The sequence below is a fragment of the Clinocottus analis genome, unplaced genomic scaffold, assembly GCF_023055335.1.
Source record: "Clinocottus analis isolate CAN_PGR_092001 unplaced genomic scaffold, fCliAna1.0.p SCAF_12, whole genome shotgun sequence".
NCBI classification, from domain to species: domain Eukaryota; kingdom Metazoa; phylum Chordata; class Actinopteri; order Perciformes; family Cottidae; genus Clinocottus; species Clinocottus analis.
The window spans coordinates 8931271-8956221 of NW_027175843.1; the positions used below are offsets into that span (position 1 = coordinate 8931271).

General features: G+C 40.9%; 2 protein-coding genes across 4 annotated transcripts; both read right to left on the reverse strand.

Annotated features, from left to right (window-relative positions):
- Window positions 1-1342: 1342 nt before the first annotated feature.
- On the reverse strand, window positions 1343-12189 carry gpr156 (G protein-coupled receptor 156). 3 transcript variants are annotated; one of them, XM_068573223.1, is made up of 10 exons: window positions 11916-12189; window positions 9463-9615; window positions 6405-6532; window positions 6126-6261; window positions 5929-6039; window positions 5267-5392; window positions 4909-5004; window positions 4543-4779; window positions 3761-3919; window positions 1343-3385 (listed from the first exon to the last, which is right to left on the reverse strand). In XM_068573223.1, the coding sequence occupies exons 2-10, from the start codon at window positions 9577-9579 to the stop codon at window positions 2036-2038; spliced, it is 2460 nt and encodes an 819-aa protein (XP_068429324.1). In that variant the 5' UTR covers window positions 9580-9615; window positions 11916-12189; the 3' UTR covers window positions 1343-2035. The 3 variants fall into 3 exon arrangements, with proteins under 3 accessions (XP_068429324.1, XP_068429326.1, XP_068429325.1); XM_068573225.1 differs by lacking the exons at window positions 9463-9615; window positions 11916-12189 and adding an exon at window positions 8814-8828; XM_068573224.1 differs by lacking the exons at window positions 9463-9615; window positions 11916-12189 and adding an exon at window positions 7936-7997.
- A 3900-nt stretch (window positions 12190-16089) lies between these two features.
- lrrc58b (leucine rich repeat containing 58b) lies at window positions 16090-24450 on the reverse strand. Its single transcript, XM_068571807.1, has 4 exons — window positions 23718-24450; window positions 19973-20101; window positions 19607-19884; window positions 16090-18075 (listed from the first exon to the last, which is right to left on the reverse strand). Exons 1-4 carry the CDS (start codon window positions 24173-24175, stop codon window positions 17882-17884), a joined length of 1059 nt encoding a protein of 352 aa, XP_068427908.1. The 5' UTR covers window positions 24176-24450; the 3' UTR covers window positions 16090-17881.
- Between the last annotated feature and the right edge of the window lie 501 nt (window positions 24451-24951).

Consider the following 24951-nt stretch of genomic DNA (forward strand, 5'->3'; position numbering starts at 1 on the left):
ACAGATCACCGGTGGTCATGCATCACTGTTGCTATGTTAGTCACAGAAGACCGTCTATTATCTCTCTTCCTCCACATTTTTTCATACGCACAGCCCTTTGGCACATGTATCCTTTTAATTAGTGTCATAATGCTTAGTAGTTTAAATAATGTGTGTGTGCCTATGTGCATGGCTGCCTTGTCACTACATGTCTTTATCCAGGTTATTTTTAACCCTACATCATTATCTTTTATGCAGTAACTTATATTTTCTAATAAGGTGACCTTTATGAAGGGTTTCTAATGATGAACTAATTGCTTTATTAATAGTAAATCATTTTTCACATCACTATATCACTCCATTTGCACTACCCTCATTCCCACTACTAGGTCTTATCCTTCAACTCTTTACACCACAGCTTCAAACTGAGTGTTAGTGATTTTGTACACGTCTTATACATGCATATTTGCATACGCACACTTCCCATCATAAATTAAGTGATTCTTATAAAAAGTGCAACGAGAACTTCTGTTTATTCTATTTTATTAATTTACTAATGACATAGCTGAACCTTGAACCTTTACTCATCCAGTGGATGAGTTGTTAATGAAGACACATGTTGTGTTGCTAAGTTGTGAAAATTCCCTTTATTGGTGTTTTGTGTTTCTGTTTGGTGTAATGTTGTGATGGACGTTGTTAAGCCATTACTACTGAACATATTGTTAGTAATAATGACGTTGTTAATAAATAATTTTTGTTCTGAATCCAGTAAAAGCCATTTTGCAAGGGAAGTGTCAATTACAGTCCAATTAATCAAAGGGATTTCCACTATCTGACAACCCTTATTTTATTACTGTAATGTTTAAAACAAAAGAGTGTGAGTAAATAATTAACGAATAATTAACTTAATTAAAATTAACCATTAATAAAGCCAATAGTTACAACCTATAAACCCTTTATAAAGGGCTGTCTTGTTTATGTTCAAGGAGGTATAAAGGATAGCTATAAACTATTGTGTTATTTTGAGAAGTTGTTGACAACTATTTTACTAAACTTGTCAATACGTCATTTTGTACAGAATGCAGGTCACTTGGCTGGAAAGTCTTTCCTCCTGCACAGTGATGTAGTCTGTCTTTTATGTGGGTTATTTATACTCTGTTATGCTCTATATCAAAAGGAATTTCTCCCAGGCTGCCCTTCAATGGTTCCTATGCAGAATAGAGAGCAGTCAGTAGCGTCTCAAAAAAAGCAGCAGAGCAAAAAAACCCTTTTTTTCCCTTTATAGCAACACCTCCTCAGGCAATCACACATTGTCCCATTAGCAGAAGGAAACAATACATGGAGACAGAGAGGAGATCGTGGAAGAGATGGAGAGATGGAAGCCAAGACAGGAAAGAGGAATATGAAAAGCAGGGGGGTGTAACACTGTGTTAAAGGAATACTATTGAAACTCCCAAACTAACAACAAACCTGTGGCTGCATAAAAATACAGATTGGTTTAGGACTCGGGGCAAAATGGGTTGAGGGGATGTGAGTGTGGGGGCCTAATAAGGACTTATTTTTTGACACGTGGCCCCCAGCTGGTTAATCCGGACCTACAGTTCTCCGCTGCATTAGACAGGAGAAGATGTGGAATAAAGTAATGTGAAGTTTCTTTTGAAAAAAATAACAGGGCTTGAAAATCTGTGTAGCAGACTGAGACTTTTTTTTTAATGCAAAGGGATTTAATCTGACAGCAGAAATATACACATAACTCCATAAGTAATATTCAAAAGTAAACAGAATTGTGTGCTTGTGAGCTACAAAAGGTTTCATGAATCTAATAAAACAACCACTCTGTCCCAGAATGCAAGATTCAAGTAAAACAAAATGCTCTCTTCATACAGAATGCCAAACGCAGCAGCAGCAGTCAGACAATCTCCCATTACAGATGCACATAGCTTAATGCACAATGAACTTTGTGCCTGCTTTATCCTAAATGCAAATGTTATGTTTCTTAGGACATGAATTCAAGTGCTGGAAATAGATGAAGATGTAAAGTGCAGTAAACCTGTGCTCACACAAAGGTGGGTTTGATGTCTTCTTTGAATACCACAGGGTAAGGGGAGCGGTACAGGCTGGTGTAGCCTCCGTACTCACTGTCAGAGGAGTCTGAGGAACTGTCTGATGACAAGAGAGAGCCTCGCTGCAGGCAGGAGTCACAGTAGGGACGGTGATAGTAACCGTGGTCTGTTGAGCTGCTGGAGTCAGAGTCCCAATAGCCACACGAGTCTCTTATGCGTCTACGGTGCTGCTCGTTATCACCACCTGCTTCCATATCAGGTGGAGCTATGTGGCCTGCATAGTGCAAGACAGTGGAGCGTCTGTGGGACCTTGAGATATGCCTACGACCTTTCCTAATTGCTTCATTCCCTTCCTCATCCTCCACCTTCAGCTTGAGGTCAGAGTTGTGAACATGAAGGAGGGCACCATCCACAATGATCCCGTCAGGGCGCTTGCTTGGATTTTGGTGTTCACAGTTGTGTCTTATATTTTCACAACCAGCAGCCTCTGACCCTGCATAGAAGCAGGGAGGGGGAAAACCTTTTCTGGAGGAGTGGAAAGGTGGCCGACGTTTCCTCATCGCATAGGGGGAGATGCTGGGGTAGCGGAAGAGAACAGGTGGATCAGGGGAGCGCGGTGTGCGGAGGGAGAGAGGGTACAGAGCGGAAGCTACGGTAAATTTGAGCTGAGAGGGTGTTCTGGGCGTCTGGCCGGGTGATCTCAGTGCATTTTCCATCACTGCATCCACACTCAGCTCCTGGAGGATCTCCTGCAACTGCTCGCTGCTAACAAAACCAGTTGGTCTGGCATTTGGTCCCAGGTGGGATGTTAAGCCACTCTGATTGTTGAAAGTTTGAAACTGAGAGGGGTTTAACCCTCTACGGGATTGTAGGGAAGTGACAAAGTGAACTGTCTCTTCTGCTGTCCTGAGTGAGCCAGGCGACATGTGGGACAGGGGATGTTTGGGATCGTCCTCTGTTTTCTTCCCAGCTGTGTCTCTATCTGTGAGCCCAGCGGTAGAGACACCTCTCTGCTTTTCACTATCATACATATCATTAGGGTGATTGGGGGCTGAGGAGCTTAGAGCAGAGTGCTGTGTAACAGCAGCAGCAGTGAGGTGAGAGTAGTGATGTGGCGGCGAAAGTTGGGATTCAGTGTCCCTTTGAGGTAGAAGAGAAGAAGAAGAAGAAGAAGAGGGGCCGTCAGACTGAAGCTTTGTGGTCTGAGTGGAGGTAGAGTTGAGGTTGGCGTTGGAAGAGCCCAGGTCCAGGTCCTCGGGTGGTTGGCTGGCTGACATGAGTCGCAGGAGTTTATCCTTGGCGTTGTTCACCTGCTCCTGCAGACTGTCAATCACAACGTTCTTCTGGAAAATGTGACAAAAAACACAGGCTTTCTAGCTTAAGTCTGGAAGAACTAATTGACCAAACTTATTTGATGATTAAAAATATAGAAAAGCTCTGCTGAGCAGTTGTTACAGTAAGTTAAAGTTTAAAACACAATTTATATTGTGGTTGTGAAACATAGAACAAACAACACAAGAAAAAGAAGATACCATAAAGGTTGTGTTTTGCATTCAATAAAAAATTGTAAGAATTGACACCAAATTAAAAGAAATAACTATCATCACATAATAGAATAGATCTAGGAGAGAATTCAAGATGTTCAAAAGACCAGCTCATACATTATTGGATATTCTTCGTAAGTAGTTGAAAAAAAAAATAAACAAATGATATTGTACCTCATTAAGGAGCTTTTTCATGGAGTTGTTCTCCCCTAGCAGATAGTACATCTCATCCTGGCTGTACACCGAGGGCTGGCTTTTGCTGGGGCTGCTGAAATACTTGGCCATCTGACTTGGGTTGTTTTGGTCCTCTTCAAACTGCCGCCACTGGGTCAGCTGCATGTTGGTGAAACACATGGTAACTATCAACTTGATTTGTTACACACACCAGTAGTTAATCTTACCGTTTGACCTGGTGTGTTTGAATGTATTATTCACTTTTCAAATATTTCCTTCCTTTCCACTGAAGATGCATTCCTTCGTTGCAACATATACCGAGTGCCAGACTGCCAGAGTTATAAACCTGTTTGCAATATCCCACGTAGTTTTGACTCATTCACAGCTCCGGTGTGAGTCAGACTTCACCGACAGACATGGCAAATGGATACACATTTACAGAATAGAGGTTCGGGCTCCACAGTCATTCATAGATTTTACTAATTTCATCAAGACAAAGAGAGAAAGTCGTAAGTCTGTCATTCATGTGTCTATCTAGAGTGTCTGCCTGTCGGATTGACTGCTGCTTTAGAAACATAGTAACCTATAATTAGATGACAAATCTGCCTGAAAAATACAATGTCCCTCCCTTGTGGTTTCTACTTTAGAGATAACCATGAAGTGACATTGTGATCACCAGAAACAAGGAGCTGTCAGAGAATAACGAAGAAATCCTGTACTTCTCCAAAGCTTGCCACTGAACATTTTTGTTGTTTTGTGCATTCATGTGTGTATCTTCTTACCTGAGGTACAAACAGCATGCAGTTGGTAGCCAGTGTGCAGATGAAAATGGCTCCAGCCACAGTGCCATAAACCAGATTGGGCCAGGCCTGCAGGAAGATTGACACAGGGACGGCCACAGACAAAAAGATGGTGACCAAAGTGACCGCTGTCATGATGGTGGGAGACTGGTTAACAGGAGGGTGGCTGACATTGCTGGTCAACCCAGCTAGATAAGTCCCGTAGAGGAGAAGACAAATCTAAGAGAAATGTGGGGACAAAGTAAAGACAATGGCCACAGAATCAATAAATCATGTGATCATAACAATGAAGGAATCTCTGTGAAATGTAACAAATAATTGCATTTTAATAAAATAAAGATTTCTTACCTTTTGAACAGCAATAATAACAACCCACAGATCTGAGTACACAGAGAAGCAGGTGTCCAGCTGTGACAGAGAGTAAGAAATGTCTCTTTCCCCCACCTAGATCAGGAAGATAGTATCAGTGAGTGGCAACCTGAATAAATGTCACTAACATGTCTATAATTTATTATATTAAGAAATGAAGATTAAGAAGTTTGTGATTTCGCAGTCACAAAGTACAACTTTCTTGCAATTTCATAAATAAAATCAACTGTTATTTGACAACATTTATTTTCTGTGTGTTGTAATCCATAAACTGTTCTCTAATCAAACAAAACAATCTTAATTTGTTCAGCTCCACATAAAATGCATTGAATTCTACTTTGACAACAGCTCCGACGGATCGGTAACACTTGATCGGGTCTGTGAGGGTCCAGGTGGTGAGAACCAGCATGTCCACCACGATCAACAGAGCCACCATGCCCATCAGCTGAATGTCTCGGATGATCTGAGGCAGGAAGGAAAGTCACCAATCACTTCAATACCATACATGTAATCATCATATATAATTTTCTAACACTCTGTGAGACTCCATTTAGGGAACACTGTCTATAATAACTTTCTGGGAAGTAATATATTAAAGAAAGTTAAAGAGAGCATTTACCAAGGCTTACCAATCGTCTAGATCTATAAATTCTTAGGAATCATTCAATATGTTGATTTAATTTTGCATTAAAATGCAAAATAATACTTTCAAGGGAAAATATAGGACTGGAGCCTATTGACTGATTTATCAGATACATTTTAAAGACACATACACACAAGTGAATTATTCATAATAGCTATGACAATCAGCCATAAATAAAAAGAGATATGATCAGTGAACCATTTGGTCTGAAATGTCTGTCATGCATCATCTTCTGCTGCTTTTATTAAAACCTTACCCTTCATTCTAATTCTTAAAGAATCAGAATGTAATTAATGCATGCCGGAGTGACTGGACAATATAATAAAGACAGTACAAAGGCTGGGGAGCATTCCTACCACTCTCTTGTCGGGCACTCGCTGGGTAAACACTCTGTAAAGTCTCCACGTCTTCCCCAAAATTGGACCAAAGACCAGGGTACTTCCGACACAAAGAGTCCACATCCGAGCCTGGAGAAGAGAGAGCATTGCATAAATATCCAACAATGATTTACCCAACAGTATAATGAAGGATTGAGGGGGACTGCAGGCCTTACTTGTAGCACAGCTGTGGAGGCTCCGCCTTCTGATTGTGATCGTTCCCCAACGGCAAACAAAAAGCCGCTGCTGTAGGTGAGGACACTTCCAAAGATAGTCAAGACATTCAGGTTGGGACTGGACATCTTCACTATCCTAATAATACAACATGTGCACACACACACACACACACACACACACACACACACACACACACACACACACACACACACAATTGATCAGTTAATTCAGTAAATCTATTTTTAATGTGTATAGATGTATTTCACTTCGTAGACTACCTGTTGTTTTTGAAGCGCAGGGTGAAGAGCAGGAAGCAGAAAGCCAGCAGGATGCCGCAGGAGAGCAGTGTCCACACCATAGCTATCAGCACCGGGGAGAGAGACCGCCTTGGGAGCTCCACTGCCACCTGCACACACACGTACACGCACATGCAAACACTAACCCTTAAAATCCAGTCCAAAATATCACAGGTGTAGCTCATGATTACTATGTTCTGAACCCTCCATTTTGTAAATTATATGACATAAAAGAAAAAAAAAACAGGATTCAGATGAATTAACAAACTTTATTTAGGCAAACAGAGCAGCATTTTACATGTTGGACCACCACTCCTTTGCTAACTTTCATTCAAAAACGCTGACAAGCAAGATGGCCAGAGGAGCAGAGTTGACTTCGCCATGATTACGGCGAGGTTTAAAGTAGGGTATAAGTCTTTCATTGAATGAGTATCCAGTGAATGAGTGGATGTGAGAAGCAGATTCCACGTCATGAAAAGAAACCTGACCCCACTCCAGACCCACGGACACCCCAACTCTTTGGGGCTTTCCGAGCAACGGCACACAAATAGGAGTGCTGCTGAGGGCCCAGTAGCTCTTGTCCTTCCTCATTCCGAGGGCCCAGTAGCCAGTCTCAGGGTTAAGTATATTTCCTCCTTTTCTGTTGACAGATTGACGCACAACTCCAATATCCCACTCTGTCTTGCCTTTCACCTGGACTTCGTAGTACAACCTGCCTGAAAAGAAACACTACTTTCCCAAAACGCTGACACCAGGGTAAAATCTCTCTTGGTTGTCTGGGAGGCTCAGTGCTACATCACAGTGAAAAACATGCTTCTTGTTTTCAGACAGCACCAGTTTGGGATGAGCTGTATCAGGGTCCAGAGTCACATTAACAGCACACTGCTTAGCCCTCTGAAATTCGGTCTCAGATAGCCTCTTCACCTCAGCCTTTACTGTCTCCTCCAGCTGACACGCTACTCTCCTGACTGCTCTCCTGACTGTGCCCACGTACACAGCACTCTCTATCCGGGTAGCAGACGAGTCTTTGGTGGCAAGCAGTGTGGAGAAAGCTGCAAAGCTGTGGACAAGAAATAAGTTGTCTCTGGTGTGTGAGAGTTGCTCCAGCTCAATGTTTCTCTGCCTCAGCTTATTGATCTCCTGCTCCAGCTCCACAATGAGTCCTCTGGCCCTGCCTTCAATTTGCCTCTGCTTTGCACCAATCACCTCCACCAGCTACGCTTGACCTCTCTGGACAAAGTGGAGCAGGTTGTTGAAGACTTGCATACTCTCTTCAATCTCTCTTTCTGTGTTTCCTCTGCTGAGCTGAACACTTTGATTAATGTCGATGGCCATTAATCATTTCTTCCACTTCTGCATTTAGCTTTAAAATTTGAGCTCTCCTGTCACTGCTCTCGTCCTCTATAGGTACAGTGTGATGAGCACTGTGGTCTCTCTTAATACAGATCTGGCACACATAAGTCTGGTCAGTGTGACAGAACAAGTCAAGCAGTTTGGCATGCTTCTTACACACTCTGTCTTGCATGTTCATAATGGGGTTGATCAGGTGGTGTTTCTTGAAGATGTCTAAAACATGGTGGGGCTCCAGGTGAGTCTCACAGAAGGAGGCCAAACAGTCCAGGCAGGATTTAACAGCCTTGACTCCTTTTCCAACGCACACATCGCATGAGACTTCTCCTTTGTGGCTTGAATACTGGTCCACGGTACTGGCTTCTTCTTTGTCTTTCTTCTCCAATAATTTCTTGAATTGGGAAGCCACCTCAGAGATGAAGGTGTTAACTTTGAGCTCAGGCCTCCTGGATAACTTCTGCTTGCACATGGGGCACTGTGACAGGTTAGCAATCTGCCAGTATCCTTGTATGCAGTCCCTGCAGAAGTTGTGCCCACAAGGAGTGGTGACTGTTTGGTTGAACAAATCCAGACAGATGGGACAAAGAAGCTGCTCCTCAGTCAGCATTCTGCCAGCAGCAACCATACCGTATCTAGGAACACATCCAGAAAGACAACATGTGGGATTTTAAAGAAAAGGGTCTTCTCTGGTCCTTGTATTATTTTTCTTTCCATTATACTACTAGGTTTAGAAACAGTTGTGCCTTGTGAGCTGTCCACGTCCACAAATAGTAACAAATGCATGGTGTGACATTTCATCACACGATATTTCCTAGCTGAACAATTTATGTGATGTGAGTTCTATATAAATTAATACAAAGGAATAGTTAGGACATTAAAATAAGATAAAACATTAAAATAGAGATTCAAATACAATCTTGTAACCTAATTTCCTTAAAGCAAAATTCAGCGGAATGTTCCCTTCCCCTTTAAGCATATTCAGACTGACAAATGCATAAATTAACATCATAAAGCATGAAATAAATAAAAGAGATAACTTACCTTGCTTTATTTGGCTTGGCACAAAGAAGAAAGGGGTCTACAGGAGAGTGTCTGTGTTCCCTGACACAGTGGCTCTACTACTTTAGTTTCTATAAGCAAAGTCTCATTAGATGTTCCTGGGCCCCGCCTCATGTTGCTGCGCTCAAACTCTCCACTCACCCTTCTCTTAAAGGCACCGGCAACTATGAGTCTAAAGATAGCTTCACTCGTCCAATGCTATTACATGTCTAGATCTCTGCTATTGAACTGACCTTTCAAATGCATTTCATTTGTATGGGTGGTTTTCGGTAAAATGCCCCACATTTTAAATCATAGGTGGAGGTTTATCAACAGCAGTGGATGTTTAAGAAAAAAAAACTGTGACAGATAACTAAATGGAAGTATGTATGTAATTCAGCCTTGTCTGAATAATTTAAACCATTAACATATTCTATTGATCAGCCATGCTGGATTTAAGATCTATGTCTGCTGTGTGTGTGTGTGTGTGTGTGTGTGTGTGTGTGTGTGTGTGTGTGTGTGTGTGTGTGTGTGTGTGTGTGTGCGTGTGTTTGTGTGTGTGTATGTGTGTGTGAGAGAGTGAGTGTGTGTGTGTGTGTGTGTGTGTGTGCGTGCGTGCGTACTGTATGCGTGCGCGCGTGTGTGTGATTACCGTGCTGAGACTGCATAGTCTCTGCAGAATGTGGAGACCGTCCTGCCTGTTGACTCCTGAGTGGATGAAGCAGAATGGAGAATCACACTGGGAGCTGCAGTTCAGCTCAGGCTCCATGACTGACCCCAGTCCGTTCACTTTAACACACACATCCTGGGGAACAAGAATAAAAGTGCTCTTTGTAAATCTGACTTACGACCATTCAGAAGGAAAATGCACAGTCTTTGTACCTGGTTCAGTCAAAGCATTTTGAACACTTACTGAGCTTCAACACAACAGTCGCCCAGAGAAACACATTTGGTGTGAAGTCCAGCTTCTATTTAAAGGTCTCACAAATGAGTTGTAAGACTTTTTAGCCTCCACAGCGTGGTGCTGTGACGGAAACCTCTGATAGGAGGATTCATGCAAGCAACTGAGTTTGCATCTCATTGATCCTACACCAAGAAAAAGCTTACGATTATAAGAACAAATAAACCCAACATTAAGATCAAATTAAGGTAAGAGTGTCAATAGCCAAATAGTGTCAATTATTTACCGCCACAGAACAAACAGAGGAGCCAGGACTCGGCCTATGTGACAGGAAGCCTGTGGGATCCTTCTTATCCTCGATTTCCACTCACACTACGTCATTACTGAAGTGAACCAGTCAACACAGGAGCGCTCTCTGCTTTGATTAACATATGTGCACAACGCAAAAAGGTGAGCAAAACAAAAGAAAATGTAAGACACGCCCTATACCAAAAATCACTGAAGACCACGTAATTAACCACACAATTAATCAGATTATTTAAGGCAAAGTCTGAAGAAGAATTTTGGAGAGCATCACCAAACAACTGTTTGTCACTCTCGCCACAGGCATTTTTATGAGGCTACCCATGCTGCACTGACATGTTGCAGATTTAATTATGTGGCATGGTATTATGTGGCCCGATACTCTGAGCTAAAACACAGAGTAAGAGTCTGATGTATATGCTGCAGTGACTCAGCTTCATCTTGTCGAGACCATGTAAGACCACTATCGATACAAGTGTGTGTGTGTGTGTTATTAGGCATCACACATCTCGTCATTGTCTGGAGAATGACTAAGATACCCAAAGTGCTCTGGGATAGTTGGATTATGGGATTCAAAATAGAGCAGTGTGGGAAATCTTTGACTTGCATTTTAATATTGGACAGAAACTTAATTCACCCAACATTAGATGAAGATGTTCTATTTCACAGATTCTCTTGGTGTACGTTACTGAGTAAAGCACACATTTTTTTTTCGAAATTGTGTCAAAAGAACAATGAAGCCCACTGGGAAGCACATCTGGGAAACGTCTGGAGTTCCTGTTCATGTCCTGTCTTCACGTTCCAAGTATAGATCACAGTTCTGCTGCTTTCCACAGGGCACCACGGCAGAGAGAGGCATTTCCGCTGTTTAAAAAATAAATCCTGCCTCTGTGGCTTTCAGTTTGGAAGAAAACCGCCACCCTACAAAAGTCATCAAAGGTCCACAGAGCCCTTCCCAATGCTGAGTTAGGCTTTACGGTCATGTTTTTACAGTTCAGAATCATCTTGAAGTGAATCTGCAAGTTGCACCTCAGCTATCTCTGTATTCCTTGCAGAAATGTAGGGCGGGCCTAATGTGTGTAGCTTAGCTTTCACTTGTCAACTTGCCCGTGGGTCTCTCTATATGTGTTTTTTCTTTAATTTATCTAACTATCTGAAATATTTCCCCCATTTTTGACAACATCTGCGCTCAGAGAGACAGAATTGAGTTACCAAATTTTAATATACCGCATGGAGTGAAGCCCTTTCTCACTGTTTCTCTTTTAAGATTGTAACCACTGGTGCTAAAACCCTGTTCAGGGGGCCAATATTGAAACATTCCACCTCAGTCAATAATCCGTTTATAAATGTATTCTTTAAGCCGAGTTAGAATGCATCTACACCGCCTGAATTCCCACCTCAGGCCAGGCACAAATAATTTCTGGGCACATAGTGACTTTTACAGCCCGGTTCCCAGTATGCACAGTTTGTCAAAATCCCATTAGAAGTAATTTTTCATCGGAACTGGGAAGTCTGCATCGGAGCCCCGTGACTATTTCAATCGCAAAACCTGAGGAAATGCGTCACAGCAGGACAAAACTTTTGGTGTAAACTGGATAAGTTAGCACATGGGGAAACTAAGACTTATAGTTACTTGTTGTAATAATAAGAATATTAAGAAAAGCAATAGCTGTGGTTTGAAGCATTATTTTATATTACAGACAGTAATAATAATAATAATAATAATAATAATAATAATAATAATAATAATATTATACTAAAGATAACGTCATGGAACAAAAGGTTGTACTAATACATCCATCAACAATGGACACATTAATTAACTGTTTATTTAAGCGATCTTAAAATAAATAAAAGAAAGCAATGAAGAAAGATATTTAAAAAAAAAAAAAAAAGCAAACCTCGGTCTCCAGAGCGCACAGAGGTTCCCATCGTCTCTTCCCGCTTCAGGCTCCATCGCGCAAGACTTAGAAACGTATTTATTATCGCGAATAAAAGACAGAATGTCTTATCTAACATAGCTACACAGGTCCCATCACTGCAGACTTGTAATGAATCCCATGACCCAATATGTCAGTCAAATTGTCGGTCCTCCAGCCCGAGACGATCCTGTCACCAGAGTGCCCGAGTTTTTCATTTGAGCTTTGAGGGAGGGTGGAGTGTGTGTGTCGGGACAGGAAGCATGTAATCTCTCTCTCTCTCTCTCTCTCTCTCTCTCTCTCTCTCTCTCTCTCTCTCTCTCTCTCTCTCTCTCTCTCTCTCTCTCTTCTCTCTCTCTCTCTCTCTCTCTTTCTCTCTCTCATGAGGGATCCAGTTCCCACTGCCCACCAAATGGGTTTCAGAGTGTGATGTGACTCATGTGGTGCAGGGGGGCTGTGACAGTGTGGGTTCTGCAGTAGCCTCGAAGGACTGGGTGGCTTATGTGACAAAATATACTGAATAACAGCTCTTGTTTTAATGGAAAGATAAACACGTACCATGTCTATTTTGTTTTCCAAAAGCAAGCCTCCATGATGGATGTCAATCTGATAAAAACACATTAAAAAACTAAAATAAGCTTCCGTCTGAGACCAGTGAGCCAGCAGAAATATTTCTACATTCGTTCCCTCATCCATGAGAGGCATAAAGGTGTTATTAAGATGTCATAGAGATTTATAGGGTGAGCTATACACACATGGTCATTCCTGACAAGGGAGTGTCACCACCACTGACAGCAGCTGGGGAGCAGAAATACAGACAAATTTAAAGAAGACAGCATATTTGTCATCAATCTCACCATCTCTATCTTTCCAATGTTCGATTATGTAAAAATTCCCTGGGTGTAAACCCCAAATTCTTCAGGCATTTAAACACTATGTTGCATATTTTTTCATGATAGCCAACCACAAGGATCACTAATGAAGAGTCATCAATCAGGATAATTTGTGCAAATATCTGGCAATACAAGTTTTCTTGCTCGATGCATCTCTGAAGGGGGAAATATGTCTGACAATCCTGTGTGATTTATCAATGTGTCCGAATGTCTAAATTTTAAAGACTAAATTGTGTTAAAGCTCAGTGACAAAGTCCAGCAGAATGCAAAAAGAAGTGTATTAAGACTAAAGCTGATTAAGTATATAGCTTTATGCAGAATTTTACACGATGAGAATATATTTTAGTAGCTGAAAACATGTCAGCATTAGACAAATCATGCCATTAGGTTAAGCATGACAATCAATTTAAAGGCAACACTCTTATGGTCAGTGTAAAGTGCTATTCTGTACCTGACAACGGGAACCTAATGCTGGTACTGTAACTGTGGGGTCCTATGATAATAGGTCTCTATAGGCATGTTATATATAGATTTTTTTTTTTAAACAACAAATATGCAACTAAGTCAGCTTATCAAAGATGAAAAAAATCTGTGGCATGGGAACATGTGAACTTTTGAAGGAAATGAGACAAAGGCCTCTAAACTCAACATTTTTGATTATGAGTTCAGATCAAATGACACCATGTGAGTATCCTCATTGAAGGACTGAAACACTGTTGCCAGCCCTGTTACACCCAAAGCGTGGCAATCACTCTCATGTTTCCCTCAAGATCAGGTTCAAGTCGGACTGCACCAGCAACAGGTGCTGCCCCGATTCTCAGATTACCAAATTCCTGAATATTTCATCTGTGGGACATGGCTGTTGCTCGAAAAGCAGAAGTCAAAAAAGGAGCAGCTAGCCAGCAGGACAAAAAAAGGATGAAACAGGACACGTCTTGCAACTGAGGTTACCGGGGATCAGTTCTAACATTAAGAGGTATTAATTATTAAATGCAGGTGTCACAAAGAGTCGCCATCTTCTTCTGCACTGCCTCATTTTGCACATATATCAGCTGGAAGTCCACCAACCAAAACAAATAACAGGCAAAGCTTTTCAGCCAGCGACACACCATTTCCTGTTGAACCATTCCTGACAGGCAGCACCACCGTTTCCTGACGTGGAAGCATCTGCAGCAACAACATTTGACCAGAGTGTCAGCCAGTCCCACCATTCTGTGCTTGAGATTGTGTGCGTGTAAACACATTGTTCAGTGTGTGAGTGAGCCACACCAACCCCCTACGGCCCTAAACTGTCCTTGCCAGAGCCTGGACACTCCCCATGGGACGTGCCCAGCTTTGCCCACTGACATACCCAAAGATAAATCCCTCTATGGAAGCTTGTGGCTCCTCCTGCAATGTTGCTACGGTCCTGGATTAGCACCGCAAGATCAAGGCACCCCTGCCGACTCCAGTCCTTGTGTTTCTATAGAGAATGCGATACATGTAGGGAGAAGCATCAGTCGAGTCACTTTTAGAGTTTAAGTTGTAAAAAAGCAGCAACTGACTAATAAATAAATAATAATGATCGCTGGTTCAGTAAATTAGTCCAGCCGTTGATGTAGAAATTAGCTCATTAGTAGTTTAGCAAATTATAACATTCATGATGTGCTTTAATCTGCATTATTTACCTTTTGGGTATTTTTTTTACATACTGAAGATAGTTGTTAAATACGTGGTTATCTAAAGCAATTGCTAATGATTTATATGGAGTTGTGTATGTCTAAAAATGATTCACTCTCAAAAATTGAGAATATCAATCAAAGCAGCTTTGAAGTATTTAAATTGAAGTTGTAACAAGAATGTAGATACATAATTATGTGGGAGTGGGTTTATTTTAAAATCCTCGATAGCGGTTGACAAAAATCCTCTCAAATCCCCTTACACTTTTTCCACAGCTTTCAAACACATGTTTCAGCTCTCTTCAGTTATTTGTGAAATCGCCACGATGAGCAAAAAGATGCAATGAAAGTTCCAGGAATGGCCAAGGTAGATTGGAATTGATGGCTCAAGGAAAATTATGTTAGGTCAAGAGGATACATTTTTTATGTTTGATGTGATTCATCGAGACAAATCAAATACAGTTAACTCAGTCGTTGATGATTATCCTTTCCCCCTGTAACCACCTCGACCACTCTGGGCTCCAACCAGACTTTCTCCTCGAAGAAATGGCAGTAGAACTCTGAAGACAGCATCTGGTTGTTGTGAGGGCGTCTGCAGTGTGTGGCTTTCGTGTGTAAAGGCTCAGTGGAGTGTACATTTGAAATGAGTTATGTGTGAGGCCATGGCAAACATATTAATGCACACTGGCAATACTTTGAGCTGATATGATGGTATGCCTCTCACTAATGGCGATAAGAGGCTTTGAGTATCAAACGCCCTGTATGCTAAAGCACTTTGCTCTTTGTCCTACAATACTGAATGTAACGTTCACTGTTATTGTGCTGGTAAAGAACAAGGTGCCTGAATAACATTCCGCAAACAAAAACACAATTTTGATGGAATTAATTTTAAATTAGGACAGATGCCAACAAGACATATGTGAAATATGAGCGTGCTGAGGGCTCCAACAGAGACGGCATCCTCCTCCTATGAGACCATAGCTGCCAGTCACAACTCATTGCTTCCAGGTTGTCATGGTTGGATCAGAGTTGTACTGCGGTTGCATTGTGACAGCACCCTCTCGCCAAACATACGAGGCCCGACACGCAGAGCATAAGCGCATGTGTACACAAGCCTGAGGTGTAACATAACTCCACACAACGTGTAAGAGTTATAGGTGCCTGCTGTTTGGTAGACACATGTTTGAAAGATTGTGAAAAAGAAACACTGGAACCAAGCTGTGACTTGGTCAGCGACCATTCAAACAAATCATGTGTGAAACTCAAAGCATCTTTCTTGCCTGCCGGGCTGAAAGAAACTGTGAGATGAAAAGAAATTGAATGAGATACTGAGTTAGAACAGAAGGCGTGAAAAGAGACGGGTGAAGACAAAACAAAGTAGTTCATGGCGCTTGGCAGGTGATGTTTAAGGATTAGCAGATTGTATGTTTTAGAATGCACTCGCCTTGGCATCTCTTGGTTCGGTTACATAAAAAGGTCTCCCAGTGTTCACCTTCATATGCAAATTAACCTGCAAATTAACAAAATGGTTTGATTGGTTTATGTAAAAACGCACACTTCAAACAAATAGTTGTGGTTCATTGAAAAAAAATCCTTTCAGCAACAGGCATTAAAAATGTTTAATACAATGGAAACTTAAAAAACAGGTGAAATTTCTTTCTACATTCTCCTTAAACATGTGTGGCTTTAATCAAATGACAAAAGGTTAGAATACAAACAAACAGTTTAAAGTTATTACAATCAGTCTTTATTATTGGCATTATATACCATACAATCTACTATTATCTGAATGGGGTACAAGTAAATATAATTTATATATTTTATTATATGTTATGTGCCATCTATTCTGCTGCTCATTTAAATATGTAGTGCGAATCTAGTAAATTTATACAAAAGCATTTCATATGGTTATAAAAAACAAAAGTAGTGTGCACTGTTGTTAAGATGTTGAGGATAAAAATCACTCAAAAAAGGACTTGATAATCATAATGTTAATCCTCTCACATTTCAGGATGCATAGACCTATATCACATTTATTCATACTTTGTTTCACCGTGGTAGAAGTCACTATTAGTAAGGCACTTTAAAGTTGTAATATAAGTGTTACTGTAACATAGAGGACCATTCTTCTGTTTAGGGTCTACTGTGAAGCCAGAAGGATTTTTTTTTTCCTTTTTCACTCGTGGAACCGGTCTGAGAGGCAATAACCTCTCCCAGCTTTTGATACAAATAGGGAGACAAAGCCGAGCTGTAACCAGGAACACAAACAGCCAGTTCCAGCCAGAAATAAGGGTTTTGCTTTCAAAAAGGATTAATTCCTATTAAAAAAATAAGAAAAAAAATAGGCATTTGTCTCAATTCACGCACAATATTATCTTCATCCACACACATCTATATTGTCTCCATTCACACACACACACACACACACACACACACACACACACACACACACACACACACACACACACACACACACACACACACACACACACACACACACACACACACACACACACACACGTAAACATGAAGGCTGTCACTGTGCTTTGCTCAATAGCTATTGTTTCTGTGCTAACACAGTGATTGGTTTTCCCTAGTCCAACCCATATCCACTTCCTATGAGCAAGCTTCGAGAAACTTTCTTCCACATAACTCACACAACCCATGTTCTGGATTGGTTTAGGATAACTGTGTCATCATGGCAAAACATATCACATCTGAATGATCATGACCATGCCGCTGTCAACAGATAAACCTGAATCTTTTAATATTGTGCGAGACAACTTAACTGCACGAAACCGTTGCCTATAATGTAAATAAGGCCATCTCACACTTCATACTCAAACAATTAAGAATACTGTGGTGTTAAACTAATGTCAAAGTTGAAGCAGATATTTTATTCTTTTCTAGTCAGCATAGCAGCTTTGGTGCTCACTCGGTAAGAGAATTGTAAATAAAAGTTGGCTGTGTGTCACCAGTAGCGGGACAAAAAAATGTATTGTTCATAACCAAACTTGAAGAAATTGCAGAATCTACTAAACAGCACCAAGTGTTTTATGAAATATAATGTATGCTGCCCTGAATGAAAAAGAACCCTGTCACTCTTATCCTCGACCATGAGACCAGCACTTTGATGGAGTCATGACTGTGGATTTACATGGCTCATCTTATGTAGAGTGGTGTGTGTCGACAGCGGGAACGGATTTCTTTTTAAGGAGCTCCTTTAAATTGAGTCAACATGAATTGTCTGGACCTCAGGCGCTATTCTGAGCTTGTGTGCGTTTACGTTCAGTCAAGTCTGATAGCAAAATTTATCTCTGAATAAATGTTGAACATAGTGACAGAGTGATAAGGCTGGGCCTATCCAGAGGGTCAGAGGCTCCTCTATGCTATACCACTATCCCAAAAGCACTCTCTGCAGGCGGTATGCCGGCACACTGCTCTCGTCCTCCGACTCTGCATCACTCTGGGGGTTGGAGCTGCAGGGAGAGGTGCACTCTGGGGAGCACAGGTAGTGCATGAGGGGCAGCCGGTACTTTCCACAAAAGTCCACAAATTTGATCTGGCGCACACATGAATCAAAGTAGACGCCTGGATAAAGCAAAGAGGGAGGATGTAAATGTATGAATACATCAACATAGATCAATATTCATAAATTGCGTCATTGACATCAACTCAGATTTTCTCAGACAATGCAATAAACAGTAAACTGAAAAACGAACCCAGGATATAATATTAAAGTGGTTCTCAATGTGGGCATTGGGACAAAACAGCGGGTTCCCTGATGATCAAATATAAAAAACATATTCACGCAAGACAAACGTGCTGATTTTTGTCAGATTTTCTTCTAAACTTTGCCTTTTCTCTGCTAAATTGGTTATCTTTAGGTTTCTCAGAAGTATTTAAATAAAACAAGTCTGAAAAAAAAAGGTTTTCTTTGAATTGGTCATAGTTGGCTGAAATACAGTGCAAAGTATTCACAGCCTTAATCCGAAATCAATTGAATATTTTTTTTCCTTAAAATTCTACACAAAATACCCCATAATGATAACGTGAAAAAGAAACTCGGGACATTTTTGCAAATCTATTAAAAATAAAAATTTATATAAGTAAAATGGTTACAGAGGTGTATCAGTAACAAACGTATTTTCAAAACAGGCCTTTGCCTCGACACTCAAAAATTGAGCTCAGGTAAATCCTGTTTCCACTGATGATTCGATATGATCTGGAAAGGCACACACTCGTCTCTATAAGGTTCCACAGTTGACCGTGCAAGTCAGAGCACAAACCAAGCCATGAAGTGGCAGGATTGTATCGAGGCACAGAAAGGAGACAGGAAGGGTACAGAAAAACTTCTGCAGCATTGAAGGTCCCAATGAGCACAGTAGCCTCCATCATCCCTAAATAGAAGACGTTTGGAACCACAATGACTTTTTCTAGACTTGGCCGCCTGGCGTGATTAGGGAAGAAGGGCCTTAGTCCTTCTCCCTCTAATGGCAGCATTATGCTGTGGGAACGTTATTCGGTGGCAGGAATTGGGAGACTAGTCAGGATTGAGGGAAAGATGAATGCAGTAATGTACATCCTTAATGAAAACCTGCTCCAGAGTGCTCTGAACCTCAGACTGGGGCGAAGGTTCATCTTCCAACAAGACAACGACGCGAACCACACAGACAAGATAACAACGGAGTGGCTTCTGTCAACTCTGTGAATGTCTTTGAGTGGCCCAGCCAGACCCCTGACTTGAACCCGATTGAACGTCTCTGGAGAAATCTGAAAATGGTGTGGACCGATGCTCCCCATCCAATCCGATGGAGCTTGAGGGGTTATGCAAAAAAGGGGTTATGCCCTAAAAAAATAGGTGCCAAGCTTGTAGCATCATACTCGTAAAGCTTGTGGCTGTAATTGCTGCTAATGGTGAAATTTTCTGACTTTGTCATTATTAGATATTGTGTGTAGAATTGAGGAAAAAATGAATTTGATCTATTTTGGAATAGAGCTGTAACATAACAAAATGTGGGAAAAAGGAAGTCCACATTTGATGGAGTCAAAGGCCAAAAAAGGTTAAGAACCTATGTCAATCTATGCATTTTCTTAAAAAATTATGGAAAAGGCCTCTTACCGGCACACTTGGGGTTGGGGCACTTGCTGGCCAAGTCTAGGTAGTGTAGCAGGTTTGAAGGCAGTTCGCAGGGGTAGTACGGTATATTTCGGCTCTTGACAGTACGCCCTGCCAACTCTAGCAGTGATGGAGGGTCGTATGTCATCTCCTTGACAAAGCGCACCACCAGTGGGTTGCCACGGAGACTGAGCTCCTGCAGGTGCACCAGACAGAGGATCTCTCTCGGCAGGTAAGTGAGCAAGTTGTTGTGCAGACTTAAAGATCGCAGCGAGTGGAGCCTGGAGGGAGATGGAGGATTATTTTCATCGACAAATCATGACCACAGGAATATGTGCTGGCAGTGAGTGTGTATATGAGAGCAGTTACCTGGTGAGCTGCAGGGGGACACTTTGGATGCGGTTGTCACACAGGACCAGGTAGCTGAGCCAGGGAAGGTTAGCCACTTCTGGAGGAATGGCTGTAATGAGGTTCCCACCCAGATACAACAGCTCCAGACTAACAGAAAAACAAGACGATAAGAGTACAATTTGAGTTTGACGTTTAACCAAAGTACTAATTACTAGTCCTATAATAGATGCTCAAGGTAATTTAAAAAACGTTTAAGTTCTCAAATGCTTACAAACACAAAGTCAATTTCATAGCCAAGACCTTCAGCATAAAGGCCAAGGGTCCCATATCACAAATGAGCCTTTTTTGACTGACTTTGAAATTCAGTTTCAACATTTTTAGTTTGTAATGAAAGTTGCTGCAGTGTTTAAGTCAAAGAAGCCCTATTCATAAATTACGTTAACATGTTGTTAAAGGGCTCTGGCCAACTGAGTGACCCCGATTCAAAACTAATGAATACCACAAGGGGGAGATAAAGATGCATAACTACATGCTGAAGAGTTTGTGCATTTGTGTGTATTGAAATGTGTTAGTTTTTTAGACCATAGTTACATATTATTAAAAATTCAAAATGATGAAAGATCACAGATTTGATTGTGCAGTACACACATTCACGCATCATCGAATCACAGAAAAAGGGTTAGTATACAATTATAATATATGAAATACATTTACATTTGTGTTAACTTAATTATTATTACAGAATGGGATTGTCGTATGGAGACATCAAAGGACCCTGGTAGGTAAATGGATATATGGAGGGGGGTAATTGGGAGTGAAACAGAGACACAGAGGGAGAGAAATGGATAGCTGGTCAGCAAAGGCGTTGGGCCATCTGCCTGCTGGAAATGATGACTCAGCGACTACGAGACAGGAAGCCATAATACTGTCCTTGGTGGCTAAGCATTGAGCAAGCCCCTTCTGTGATGGATACTGAGATACTCAGGGTCTGCTCACTGACCTCACCGACACAAATCAGCCACCAGAGATTGAGAATGGTGAGTTATGGTCAGCAACAAGGACAGTATGAAAAGCTCATCACTTTCACAATCAGGTAAAAGTAAGCCGATGATTCTTTTTTTTTTTTTAAGCATGGATACAATCAGCAAAAGTAAAAGGCTATAAACAAAATGACACCATTGACTTTGAGACAAGGGAAAATACCATTTCAAAAATACAAATTTTGAGGTTATAGGACTCATTTCTGCAGGACTCTAGATTATTGTAGATTAAAGAAAAGATAATACATAGTTTGATGCATCTTATTGTGAAAGAAAGATAATCATCATTTGGTCTCACTTTAATGTAAATTACCAACTATAGGAACTTAAAAATACAGCCAAACATCATTTTATGAAAATAAAAAATAAAAATCCAGTCAGTAAACCAGGATATGTAAATAATAAAGATATAGTCCAATTAAATAGGGCTTGCTACATGCAATTATAAATTACATGGCCCTTTTTGTCGTCTGCCTCTTACTTAATTCATTGTGTGTGTGATAAAGTGCATGTTTGATCTTTGGCCTGACTGTGGGTCACCGCGACTTGCTACTGTTAAATCCAGGAAATGATAAGATAAAAATGATCTCATGGCTGGCCTGTTTCAATGTCTTCCACACTCACAAAAAAACAGCAAATATGCATCCTCTGAAAGCTTTAAGCTGTTTTAACACAACACACTTTTACTGTTGTTTTGAAATGAGTGTCCTATATTTAATGTATCTTGTTTGCTTCATCATAAGTCATATTCTTTCTCCATATGTTTAATTTCTTTACATAATTAGTACTAAACTTGTTTCTCTCCAGTTCGGCCATGTCTAGTTGTTTTTGTTGAATTGATTTGAATCTATTTTTACTATAATAATAAATGTGTCACAAACATATTCAATAGCACAACTTCCTTGTCATTAGCAACTACTGTTTATTTATCTCCAGAAATAGCTTAGGGAAATTACTGAAACAGTGCAAGTGAACTTTCTGCATAAACAAGGAATCTTGATGTTTACAAGGTGAGCTGCCTGTAAATGATCATATCATACACACGGGTCAACTTATAAGGGGTTGTAAAGTGGTACATACCATCAAACCAATAAAAATGTTTTTTAAAAATGAAAGAAAAGCTGACCATAATTAAGTTACCTTTTCAAAAACTCCACATGTTGTCTCAGTGTGACTTTGTAATGGGTGCTGTAAACAGTTATTTAGTTACCAGGGTAAACATGGGGATCAACTCCACTCACTCATGCAAAGTAGCAGGTTAATTAAGTGTGATTACAGTATTTTCTACAAAACAACTGATAAAAGGGAATACAAAGCTTTAAGACAAGAGGTGGTCTCTGGCAACTTAAACCAAGAAAAGCACCAAACATGTACAGCACTGTGTACTGAACAGAGATGAATGTTTGGCTGCAGGAATGTGATTAGATGGATAACATTAAAACGTAAAGCTGCAACCAACAATTTATTTCAATGTGAAATAATCTGATGATTCATTTCTTAATCATTTGATTAATCATTTAGTCTATTACACATCTGATATTTCTGAAAGATGCCATTCACAATTCCCTGAAGATCAATAGAGACAGCGAGTGCGAACACTGGCTGACGCCTGCCACACGCTTGCCACTGGGTGCTAGTGCCACAAGAGGATCTCGGCCTTACTGGATTAATAAGCGGATGTCTTCAAAATTACGTTTTTTTTCGTTTTTTGAAGTTTATAACTAAATTTATTTAAAAAACTATTAATTATTGTCCAAATTAACTATTTGCTGATTTGCTTTTTAATATAATGTACTCAACTTGATTCTAAATGAGCACATACGTCACAGTCAGAAACGGAATAAGACATTTTAGAAAAAGTGTATTATTTGCAAGCTCGCGTCGAGCCTGATACGACCTCACGAGAGCAAAACAAATCATATCCTCGGGTCACCTCCTCTCATTACCAACGAGCTGCATATCCATATATTACCTCAGCGTTTAGGAAATAGCCGAACATATTTATAAAAGTTTTTTTTAATTTATCCCACGGCTGCGGCCATATAACCACTTTACAAGCTCCAAATAAATACTATGTAAAAGTGACGATCAGACGATACTGTCACAACACACATATCTTCAGGAATGTTATATGTTGTCGAACATTATTTCTATTACATTTTGCTTTGACCATTGTTTAGTGTATTTTTACACATTGTATTCGCCACATTTGACAATATATCAGGTTTTTGAACGTGTGACGAATCTGGCAACACAACCGCTGCTTCTAGGAAAACACAACGGTGCGGAAACCAGATAGTTTGGGAAACCAGTTGGGACGCAACACCTGTAACTCAAATCTACCGTACGTAACGTCACCAGAATAGAAATAACCTGGTTCGCATAAAGCTTAATTTACACAGGAATACACTTATATATATATATATATATATATATATATATATATATATATATATATATATATATATATATATATATATATATATATATATAATATATAAAATAGCCTCGGCAGGAATCGTAGGTGCCTTCTACATCTCATTATTGTGATGTATGAATTATGATATTGTTATGTAATATTATCGACGATTAAATGGCCAGCAAGCTACAAAGACAGTGCGAGAAACGTTAATTGGTAGTGTGGCCTCGGACTTTTAACAACGGTTTAAGTTGGCCAACGTGAACCACCTAACAACTTCTCGGTTTCACCCCTCACAACATACCTGGTCAGATGCTCTATCTCTGCGGGTATACTTGTCAGTCTGTTCCCACCGAGGGAGAGCGACTGCAGACGGAGCAGTTTCGTGCACTGGAGTGGGATCTCCATAAATCGGTTCCCACTGAAGTTCAACACCTCCAGCTGCAGGGAGCCGAAGTCTTTGGGCAGCGAAAACTCGTCCAGGCGGTTGTTCTTGGCGATTAGTGTTTTCAGCCTGGTCAGCCGCGTAACGCCCTCGCAGATGGCCGACAGCCCGTTGTTGCTGATGTCCAAAAACTCGAGGTTGCAGAAAAGGCTGACCGACGAGGGCAGCGAGGCGAGTCTGTTGTAGTTCAAGTAGAGCTGTCGGGTGTCCCGCTTCCTCTCGTCGCTAATACTGTCAACACCGAAAGTGTTCAGGCTCAAACGGGAAAAGTCTAGCACGCTTTCGCCTGCCGTCGCTGCCCCTTCGGGAACCTCCATTATGGCGAGTTTTTTTTCTTCTTTTTTTAGCGTGGATTTAAACTCAGAAAGTCCTTGTAGAAGTTTTGCTGTAGACTGAACGCCCCCTTGAACCGAGAATTAGCTCCAGGAATTGTCTGTTTTTGACATGAAGAAGGAAGTTATTGCTGCACACGCGCTCGCAACATGTAACCACATCTCTGGTGGAAATGTCGGTCACTGTCTGAGTCAATTCTGAGGACGCGCTACTGTGGCAAACGTTACACGACACGACGCAACATTGAATGCGGTATCACTCCCCTACATTATAGCCGTTCTTTGACGGATATATTCGCTTCGATGTTTACAGATTGGCTGATTCTTGAGACAGGCCCCGCCCACGCAGTCGTTGATTGGTCGGGTTTCCCATCTGTCACATTGCAAAAGCGTTCAAGGGATTTGTAACAGGATTATTGTCGTTTCTGCTTGTATTAGGTGCATATATTCCCAGGTTGTTGTTGTGTGTATGTGTTGTGTGTAACTGCGCTTTTTTTCTTCGAGTCTTGCAACAACGAAAGAATCTGAGTCCAATCATCCATCATGCCAGCTGCCCGGTGCGGTCTGTCATTATGCAACACCCCTCCTCTGTTACATTATGCAATACCCTGGTGATGTGCATAGAATGATAACAAACCTACAGGACAATTTGGTTCCTCCCACTACATTCAGATATATCCATATGGCTGTCACAGCTCTGTTCTAATCGTGATACTTCACGAGGAAAAGTGTGTGGAAAGTGAGACTTCTTTAAGAATTGC

What these genes read in the sequence shown, in the direction of transcription:
- gpr156 (XM_068573223.1), bottom strand. Translation starts at nt 9,579, where the DNA reads ATGGAGCCTGAGCTGAACTGCAGCTCCCAGTGTGATTCTCCATTCTGC. An exon ending in GACTATGCAGTCTCAGCACG is followed by an intron (nt 6,533 to 9,462) that starts GTAATCACACAC and finishes GTGTGTGTGCAG; the next exon opens with GTGGCAGTGGAGCTCCCAAG. An exon ending in GCATGCTGTTTGTACCTCAG is followed by an intron (nt 3,920 to 4,542) that starts GTAAGAAGATAC and finishes ACCAACATGCAG; the next exon opens with CTGACCCAGTGGCGGCAGTT.
- lrrc58b (XM_068571807.1), bottom strand. Translation starts at nt 24,175, where the DNA reads ATGGAGGTTCCCGAAGGGGCAGCGACGGCAGGCGAAAGCGTGCTAGAC. An exon ending in GAGATAGAGCATCTGACCAG is followed by an intron (nt 20,102 to 23,717) that starts GTATGTTGTGAG and finishes TTTTTCTGTTAG; the next exon opens with TCTGGAGCTGTTGTATCTGG. An exon ending in CCCCAACCCCAAGTGTGCCG is followed by an intron (nt 18,076 to 19,606) that starts GTAAGAGGCCTT and finishes TGCTTTATCCAG; the next exon opens with GCGTCTACTTTGATTCATGT.